This window comes from Pteropus medius, unplaced genomic scaffold (genome assembly GCF_902729225.1).
Source record: "Pteropus medius unplaced genomic scaffold, Ma_sr-lr_union100, whole genome shotgun sequence".
NCBI classification, from domain to species: Eukaryota; Metazoa; Chordata; class Mammalia; order Chiroptera; family Pteropodidae; genus Pteropus; species Pteropus medius.
The window spans coordinates 633,115-643,088 of record NW_024355990.1 but is presented as its reverse complement, the minus strand read 5'-3'; the positions used below and the strand labels follow the sequence as shown (position 1 = coordinate 643,088).

General features: G+C 56.1%; 1 protein-coding gene and 1 pseudogene across 2 annotated transcripts in view; both read right to left on the bottom strand.

The window, feature by feature from the left end:
• Nucleotides 1-869: 869 nt before the first annotated feature.
• CCDC57 (coiled-coil domain containing 57) overlaps nucleotides 870-9,974 on the bottom strand; it is a 66,212-nt gene continuing 57,107 nt past the window's right edge. The window contains exon 18 of one of the 2 annotated variants that reach the window (XM_039859800.1): nucleotides 870-1,238. In XM_039859800.1, coding sequence (XP_039715734.1) covers nucleotides 1,027-1,238 — 212 coding nt within the window. In that variant the 3' untranslated portion in view covers nucleotides 870-1,026. The remainder of the gene's footprint in view (nucleotides 1,239-9,974) is intronic. The other variant, XM_039859801.1, reaches the window with a different exon arrangement.
• Nucleotides 7,300-7,418, bottom strand: LOC120600405 (uncharacterized; annotated as a pseudogene).

Here is a 9,974-nt window from a genome sequence, read left to right as displayed (position 1 = left end):
GCCGGTGCCACTGTGTGCCCCACACCTGTGAGCCAGGCGGGACGATGACACCGTCTACACTTTACACGGAGGCAAAGTGAACACAAAGGCCACGTGGTGTGCCCAGGTCACACAGCAGGGGAGGGTGGGTGTCCTCCGTCCTGGAGAAGCTGTCTCCCCCACTCAGAACAGCTGCCCAGCACACAGGGAAAGGCTCAGTGCCAGCCCAGGCAGTCTGAGTTAGCGCTCCACCTGGGGTGGGGACAGCACTGCTGCAGGCAGGTGCCCACCAGGTGCCAACGCCAGGGGAGGAAAGGCCTAAGGGCTCTGGAGAAGTGTGTGTGGGGGTCACGGGCACCCCCGAAAGCTGCCCCTCCCAAGACAGGTGAGATGGCGTCTACTGACTAGGCACAGGGTCCACAGGGGTCAGGACAGGCAGTGGCGATGCTTGGGATGTGTTTCCTAGGGGAGTGAGTGCAGTTTTGTGGCACCTGGAGTGAACGGAGCCAGTTTACGTGTATTTCTCACCCTTGCAGGCGCCAGGTCTGGGGCCGCCTCCGCCACAGCAGCGCCGTGACACAGGCACCCTGGCAGGCACGACGGAGCACGGGGGGAGCATGGGCCGAGTCTGGGGAGGCGGCCTCTGGTGTGGCCATGGGTGTCGCCCAGCTCTCCGTCTCTCAGGACTTCTGGAGGGTCCCCTGACACGCGGCGCTGTCTGGGGTGCGCCTGCTTTGCGTGTGGCCGTTCTGCTTTCTGAGCGTGGGCGGCATGCAGGTGGCTGTGGGCAGTGGCACGGCAGGGCAGCAGGTGCAGGCCCCGGCTCTCCCACAGGCAGCTGCCCTGATGCCACCTCCCAAGCAGGGCGAGGAAACAACTGGAGGCCGGCAGGTGGAGGCTCGGCTTTAATGGGCTCTATGCTCAGCCTGGACGGCCCCCACCTGTGCGTGCACATGCGCATATGTATACACACTCACACACGCCCTTGCACGGGCCCCAAGCTGGGGGTGGGGAGGGGTAGGAGCCGAGCGGGAAGAGCCAAGGAAGTCACTCCTTGCAGCTGTAGTTCCGGACCTTGGGGGGCTGCCGGCTGCCTCTGGGTTTTGCAGGGTGAACCCTGGAGGGCCTGGCGGGCTTCGCCTTGGCCTTGGCCTGCACGTCCATCTTCGTTCCTTCAATGGCAAAGGCCACTGGCTTCTGGATGGAGCTCCTATCAGGGCGTGGGAGGCCACAGGCTGCTGGAGGCACTTTGAGCCCTACCGGGTGAAGACAAATGAGAGAAAGGTGTCTTAGGGTGCAGAGTCGCTTAGAGGCAGCAAGGTCCAGGCCATGTCCCAGCCCTGGGGTCTCGGCCCATATCTGTGTGGCACGCACTCCCCAGATGTTCTGCAGGGCTGGGCCTGCCCTCCCCGCCGGGCACTCAGGGCATTTGGCCTGAAAACGCCACCTCCTGTTACAGCCATTTCATAATGGGTCCCACAAAGGGGAGCCAGGGTTAATGGGTGACTCATGGCACTTCTCTGGATGCCAAGCACCCTCTGTCCACTAGCTGTGTTCGCCAGATACCTCCAAGGGCCCAGCAGCCCTGACATGTGTGGTTAGGCGAGGCCAAGGACCTGGGCACCACACCACGTGGCCCAGGAGTGGCTGACACACCAGGGCCCCCTCCGTCTCTGCACTAGGGCGTCGTTGGGGAGTTTCTTTACCCTTTGAACTAAGCGCACTCCTTCTCTAAGACAAAGAGGATGTTACTTAAAAGCAACTGGAAGAAACAGGCTCAGGACTGGCTGTCCCCCCGGGGGGCCCGGTAGGTGGGGCCGGGGCTTGGGAGCTCCCTGGCATGGGCCTCCCTCACACGTAACACACACTAGGGCGACGCACACTGCTGCCCAGTGTCCCCTGGGCCTGGTGGTCCGATGCTGTGGGGAGAGCGAGGTCTGGACGTGCCGCCTGGCACATGGGACGTGTGGCACAGCAGGGAGCAGTAGATGGCAGGGACTGGCCTAGGTGAGACCTGAGGACGAAGGGCCAGCTGGGCAGCCGCAAGCCTGGGAAGGGGGCTGGCGGGGCCGCAGACCGGCCTGCGCCAGAGCTAGCCTGGAGCGGGGCGTGGAGGCGCACACGGGGCAGGCGCGGAGAGCTTGCTGGCCTCCCGCCGTCCGCCCCAGCAGCGTCCGGAGCACTGTGAGCCGACGCCTGCCGGCCGTGCTCGGGGCCTGCCCTCTGCACCTCATCTCGGGCTCTTCCTGCTCCTGTGTCTTGCGCCCAGGGAGCTGTTCTGCTTTGCCTGCAGCCTCCACGGGCTCACACGCCCCCTAGCCTCTCTCCTGAGCCCTGGGACCCCGTCACGGCGTCCGGTCTCCGGGCGCCTGGGTCCTGTAGGGGAGGATGCGGGTCCTCGGATGCCTCACCAGGAAAGGGCCCGTGTCTTTGGCTGTCGGGCCCCAGACCAATTCCCCCTCCACTCACAGACCCTCCTGCCCGCCTCTGCGGGTAAACCCCGTCAGCTCTGTCCTGCCACCTGGCCACCGCCCGCCGCTCGCCTGGTTTCCTGCTGGGGAGGGGCCGGCTCGGGCCCCTGACCACTGTGGCTTCGGGGCCGCTCTGGCCGTCTCAGGTGATGCTACTGGAGAACGTGAGGCCCGGGAGCCTCTGCTTGGGGGGCCGGGCTCCCGAGATGCTGTGGGGTGGGTGGGGGGCTCTGAGCCCAGGGAGAGGAAGGGCTGGAGCACAGACGGTGGCCCTGTGCACTCAACTTTCTGTCCGGCAGGGCAGGGCAGGCCTGTCTCAGGCCTGCTTGCCCCACGCACGTGCCTGTGACCACCACACCGTCTCCCGCCTGAGCCACCTGAGCTGTGTCCCCACTCAGCCTGGGAACCAGCGCAGTGTGGCCTCCTGTCATCCGACCTGTTCTGCTGGCCCAACCCAGCCCAGCCTTTCTCCTGGCCCTGGGCTCCGATGAGGCCACAGCTGGTCCCCAAGCCGCCTGGCCCTTCTACGTGCAGCTCCTCCTAGGCTGAGGGCGTACGGGCCCACGAGTTGGGCGGGCATGTGGGCGCTGGCATTGGGGAGGAGGGGCTGGGAGTGGAAGGCGAGAGCTGGGGGGCAGGGAGGCTCGGTCCCCACTCTGGAGGGCAGAGGTGGCAGTGGGAGGAGGACCCTGAGGCCCTGGGAGGGAAAGGGGTGCAGGGGGCGCGGGGTCCAGGTGGCCGCCTCACTTCCCCTGGGCTGTGGCCGGACAGCTGTGTCCCCCGCAAAGCGCTGGGGTTAGGTAGCAGGGAAGGCCGCGGAGCGGAGGGGGTGGGGTGGATTCCCATCTGCCTCTTTTCATAGAGATCTAAGCCTAAAAACTGGACAAAAGAGAGAAAACTCATGAAAGGTACATGGAGGCCGCGCTCCGGGGTTAGCTGGGCTGGCCCTGGCTTCAGGCGGCCCCGGCATCTCGGGGTCCTTGAGCGATGGGGCTGCCCACCCTCGTGCCCGGGGACAGACTGGCAGGCAGCGCGCGGCCGTGGGCTGCTCCCTGCTCTTCTTGGCTGGGGGATAGCTGTCAGTGAGGCAATGCTCCCCTTTCCCAACGGGACTGAGGGGAGGGCCGCCCATCAGCCACGCCTGACGTCGCTCTCTGGAGGGCTGGCCATGACCTCGGACCCCGCGGCTGCTCTCGGTGCCCTGTAGGGCAGGCACGGGGCGGCCACGCCGACAGCATGTGCAGGGACGATGTGGGCCCACGGTGGGGCGGCTGTGCAGCTGCCCTGCTGCTCCCCGCTGGGTTTCAGCCCGGCCCAGGGCTCTCCAGGGGGCCTCTCCGCGCCTTGGCCTCAGGACGACCCGCAGGCAAAGCCTTCCGTGCACGCCTGCCTCCTACCCACACGGGGGCTACGGCAGCCCCTCCCTGGCTCCTTACAGCAGAGGCGGCCCTCGGGTGGCCAGGCTGGGCTCACGGCCTCCTGGCCATTGTGCTGGGCGCAGGGAGACTCCAGAAATTAACCAGACGGATCTGATGAACCCACATTTTTTTCCCCCACAACCTGGGACCCACCCTGTCACCTTCCCCGCCTGGCCAAAATGCTGGCCTGCAAGTTGGCCTCTGAAAGGCTCTCTGCCCATGGGACCGGGGGCCCCAGGCTGTGGAGAGGCCAGTGGATGGCCGGCACCGGGCAGGGTCATGGGGTCAGTCTGCGGGCGTGAGAGCCAGCGTCTCGGTGGAGGTGGACATGACGAGCTGCAGAGTTACAGAGCAGACTCAGGGAGTCAGGAATCAGGGAACCACGAAATCAAAGGTGAGTTTCACACAGAAGCCCCGTGAGCACAAGCAGCAGAACCCAGACTGCTGCCTGCAGAGATTAGTCAGGGAAGGACCAGGGCAGTAACGGGGTGAGAACGAGGGTCATAAAGAGAGGTTCACTAGAAGGCTGATGAAACCAGATGAAGTGGAAAATTCCAAAAGTTAGCATTCGAAATGTCCATTAAGAATTAAGGAAACGGAAATGATAAGCAAACACGTCCCTCCGCAGAGCGCCCGGCCCAGACGCAGAGGCGTTTCTGTGGGATTTTCAGAGAAACCGAAATTTCAAGGGACACTCAATTTCTATCTTATTCAAATTGTTTTGGAAAGTGGGAAAAGCATGAAAGCTGCCCAGCTTATTGGATTCTTAAATCAGGTGAGGAAAATATAAGAAAACATTGCCAGGTCCGTTTCACATATAAATGTAGTGGCAGAGACGATATGTGAATGTTAGCGAATCAGCTGCCAAAAACACACCGTCATCAAGGAAAGTTCCTCGCAGTAACACAAGCCTTGCTCGGCATCAGAAAACCTACCACATTTCACCACACTAAGGAAAGAAAAGAAAAAAAAAAATCACGCTTATCTTAACTGATGCAGAAAAAACATCTGGTCAGGTTTAATGCCTATTTCTGATGAAAACTCTTAGTAAATCAGGAACCTAAGGCAGCGGTCCCCAAACTTTGAAAACGGAAACGGAGGTGGGTCTGTTCTATGTGCTGGGTTTTCATGTTTTCAAAAAGGTCGAGGTGCCACTTCTTCTGACGGAGTCTCCTGTGCCGGCTGAAACGGAGGGCGGGAGGCCCCAGCCCGGGCCGAGGGAGGGAGGACCGTCTGTCTGCGGTGACGGCCTCCCCAGGAGCCAGGCACCCCGGCGGGGAGTGACCGATGAGGATGACGGAGCCGCTGTGCCGGGAGATGGATGGCAGGCGGGTGCTGGTTGTCCGCACGCTGGCTCTGCTCAGCTTGGCCGGTGACAGACCCTGGGCTCCTGCACTAGAGGCTAAGACGGGCAGGGGAGGCAAACACCTAGCTCAGGTGCTGGCGCCGGCTGTGCCCAGCTGACGTCCAGGAGCTGCTGAACCCGGGTGATCCTTTTTTAAAGTCATTTCTACTGGGGTATAATTTACACACAATAAAATGCGCCCGTTTTCAAGGGCGCACGGCCCCGGGTTTTGGAAGATGGATATGTCCGTGTACACGGAGCGTTTCACTGGCGGCCCCCAGCACCCCACCGCCAGCCGTGAGCAAGCTCGGTCCGCTTCCCGCCACCGCCGTCCCACAGGGGTTCCAGAGTTTCAGAGCCACAGAATGCACCGGCACTTTTTGCTGTCTGCCTCTTCCGGGGGCCGGAGTGGGCTTCGGAGAACCCCCCACCCACCTGCGGAGGTGGCCCGTCACGAGCGTTCGCCTGCGCCGCGGTGCCAGGCGTGCTGCTGCTCCGGCTGGGCCGTCGGGGCGGGTGCTGCCATCCTCCCAGTTACCCCGACTCCGGCGCTGGGCTCCGGGGGAAGCGGAGTTCGCTCCCGACGTGTCGCCGTGCGGGCCGTGTCCCCGCAAGCCGCGTGCGTGGGCTGCGGCTCCACTTGGCTGCTGTCGGCTTCGAGATGTTTCCCGTCCTTGGAGCAGAGGAGTCGTGGCATCTCGCTGTGGCTGACGTTCGTTTGCCTGGGGACCGACGGTGCCACACGCCTTTCGCGGGCTTGCGGCCACCTTTTTTTTTTTTTTAAACTTGTTTCTTATTACTGAGTTGTAAACTTCGTGATATATTTTGGGTACCAGTTCTTTTTTTGAGCCCCTCGCTCCCAGGTAGAGTTCTTGATATGTATTCCAGGACTGTCTCCTAGCAGGTGGCTTAACCCTGTCATTTGAAAAGCAAAACTTCACAATTTTGACGAAGTCCAATCTATCAACTTTTTTTCATTTATGGTCCAGACTTTTTGTATACTATCTTAGAAATCTTTCTATACCTCAAAGTCACAAAGATTTCCTCCTAATCTTTCTTCCATAAGTTTTATACTTTCAGCTTCCATGTCTAGGCTTATGATAGATTTCAAATTGAGATTGTATCTGGTTTAAGGTACAGTTGAGGTCCATTTTTTCGTCCCCATATGGACATGTAGTTGTGCCAGCAAAATTTATCGAGTAATGTATGCTTTCCCCTTAAATTACCATACAACCTTTGCTCAAACGGAAAAATCGATTACCGTGTGTGTGTGTGCGTGTTCTGTCTCTGCTGCATGTGCCAATCGTACGCCGACAGCACGCTGCCACGACGACTGCAGTCGGGTCGTCGAACGCCTTCAAGTTCATTTCTTCCCAAGGTTGCTTTGGATGGTCTCTCATCTTTGTGCTGACCTGTACATTTTAATTTTCAATTCCAGTTTTAAGGCTGCTGGGATTTTGACTGGGATTGTGTGGAAACTGCAGAAAACGTTGGCGGGAATGAGAGTTTAACGCTCGGCCTCCCGATCCATGAACATGGTATACCTCTCCATTATTTAGGTCTTAATTTTCTCTGGAATTATTATTTTTCTCAGTGCACAGATATTTTGCTTAGTAGATCCCTATCCCATGGTTTTGGATGCTACTGTAAATGGTATTTTTTACTACAATTTCCAATTTTCAATGCTATATATAGAATATAATTGATTTGTTATACTGACCTTGCATCCTGCGGCCTTTGTTAAAGTCACTTTTTAGTTCTAGTTTTTAGGGGTTTTTTTTGGTAGATTATTTAGGATTTTTTATGTATTAGGTCATGTTTTCTATCTTCTTTCGCAATCCGTGTGTCTGTCCTATTTTTTCTTGGTTTATCACATCGCTGAGACTGCCAGCACAAAATGGGCATCAGTCTTTCACCATTAAGTAAAATATTAGTTGTAGATTTTTCATACATGTCCTTCATCAGGTTCAAGAGGCCGCCCTCTATTTCTTTTTCATACTTATTTTTTAGGCGAGGCAACTCTTGGTTGACTTCACAGATTGCAAGGACCTTGTCAGCTCACGATCTCTTATTTTTTTATTTTTTACGCCTCCAGCACCTGGTCTTCCTGGGTGGTCTCCCATCCGAGTCCTAACCAGGCCCGACCCTGCTTCGCTTCTGAGATCAGACGGGATCTGGCACGTTCAGGGTGGCATGGCCGTAGACTAAGAGGTTGCCTTCTGTTCCTCATTTGCTGAGGGTTTTTTTTTTTTTTTAAGTCACACATGGGTGTTCAATTTTATAAGTAATTTCTCTGCAGTTATTGAGACAATTGTATGATTTCGATTTTCTTTAATCTGTTAATGTGGTGGACTGATTTTTTAATGTTTTAGCAACCTTCTGTTGCTGGGATAACACACACTAGGTTGGGACATACTACCCTTTTCACATATCATCGGATTTGCTATCCTGTTATCTTATTGAAGATTTTTTGGTCTATGTTCATTAAAGATATCGGTCCATGATGTCTTTGTCTGGTTCTTGGTGTCAGGGTGGTGTGGCCCCATAAAATAATATAAAAGCCTCCTGTCACCCTTTACTTTCTGAAAATGATTTCGTCCTTAAATGTTTTATAGACTTCGCCACTGAAGCCATCTGGGCTGGAGCTGCCTTTGCAGCTCCAGGTTTTAAGTTACACCTGCAATTGCTTTTATACAGACCTATTCACATTTCTGTTTCTTCTTGAATCAGTTCTGGTAACTTAGGTCTCGCAGAGAATTTGCCCATTTTATCTGCACTAACTTGGCAAACTACTGACGTGTAGTTGTTCTTACTATTGTGTTTATCTTCTTGGTGTTTGTAAGACCTGTAGCAACATCTCCATCTTTCTCAGTATTTGTAATTTGTACTATCCACCCTTTTATCTTGATCGGTATTTTGTATCTGGTATAAGATAAGGATTGAGGTTCAGCTGGATGTCTGTTGGCTTTGTTGATACTTTTTCAGAGAGTCAGCTTCATTGTTTCCCACTTTCATCTTTACTATTTCCTTCCTTCGATAAACTTTGGATTTAATTTGTTCTTATTTTTCTAGCTTGAGGTGGAGGTGTTGGTCACTAAACTTTGGACCAATGCTCTTTATAATATAAGCATGTAAGGGTATGAGTTTCTGAGCACTACTTGGTGCTTTTCCCTTTGACTTGTGGGTTATTTACAAATGTTCTGTTTACTTTTCGAAATTGGAGATACTTTTCTAGATGTCTTTCTGTTGTTGATTTCCCACGTAACTCCTTTGTGGTCGGGAAGTATATCCTGTGCGATTTCAACCCTCTTAAATGGATCGAGCCCAGTTTTTCTGGCCCGACACATATCCTTGTGGAATGTTCCACGAGCACCTGGAAGGAATATGCTCTCTGCCATGCTGTGTGCAGAGGCCTCGCCGTGCTGGTCGGGGCGAAGGGCTGCGGTGAGGAGCAGACCCCTCGTGTCCTGCGGGCGTCCTGTCCACCTGCTCGGGACTCCAGCCACAGCGGCAGTGTTGCCTGTACCGCCTCCCGCCGCCACGAGCTCTCGCTCCGTGCGTTTCACGTTGCTCTCATCAGGAGCGACGGGCCAGGGCTGCTATGTGTCCCCGACCCACTGACTTCTACACCATTGCCATGCATCCTGATGTCCAGTAGTGTTCCTCGCGGGGACATCTACATGGCCCCACCGTCGCACAGTCACTCAGCAATCCCGACCCGCGTCTTCGTATTTAAAGTGGGTTTCTCGACAGGACCTGGCTGAGTCCCGCGCTGATAATGGCANATCTTTTAAAGGGAAACGTACGTGTGTCTTCGTCATTTACCCGCGTGGCCACCGTTCCCGCCCGCCTGCATCACTCTGTGGATCCGGGCGACCGTCTGGTGTCACCCGCAGGAAGCACCGCCTGGAACACTCCTCGCGGTGCAGGGCTGCTGGTGCGCATTCTGTCGCGTCTGCCTGGCCGTAAGCATTTTCAGCTCAGTCCTGTTTGTGAAGGACGTTTTGCTACGTGTGGAATTCGTTTGCCAGCTTTTCCTTCGTCACCTTAAAGGAGACGTTCCTTTGCCTTCCGGCTCACGCAGTTTCTAAGGCGGGGTCTTCCATAACTTTTATCTACATTCGGCTCTATGTAATGTCCCTTTTATTCTTCCTCTGACTGCTTTTTGGGGGGCAGTGAGTAGTTTTCAATGTTTTTTGTTGTTGTTGTTGTTGTTGTTGTTTTAACAAACACACCGAAGAAGTGTGCAGCGCTGCCGGCGAATCCGCACGCCCCTCACCTGCCCCGCGGTGGCGGCGCCTTTCACTCCGCCCCATCATCTGCCGTGACCCCCGTGTCATCTGCACAATATAAACACGCCATCTCTTCTCCAGGATGACTTCCTTTGTCACGTCACCACCGCTGGATGGAGCTTCTTTCTGCGCTCTGGTTTGCCTTGCTTGACTGTGGCTGTCACCATGTCACCCATGCCAACGGCAGAAAGTCTGCTCCGCCATCCCCGGTCCCCTTCGCAGAGAGGAGGCACACGTCCGGCTGCTGCGGGGTCACAGTGGTTGGCCCGGCTCCCATCGGAGACCCAGGGCGACCTGGACTAACACTGGAGGGCCACCGAAGGCAGCTGGACAGGGTGTTCTTCGCTCTGATGACCTGAACACCCTCTTCGACTGCTTTTGAGGTTTCGCCTTTATCACCAATTTTGAGAACTTTGATTACGATGTTCTCTGGGTCACGTGCAAGCGTGTGTGTTTATCCTGCTGCCCG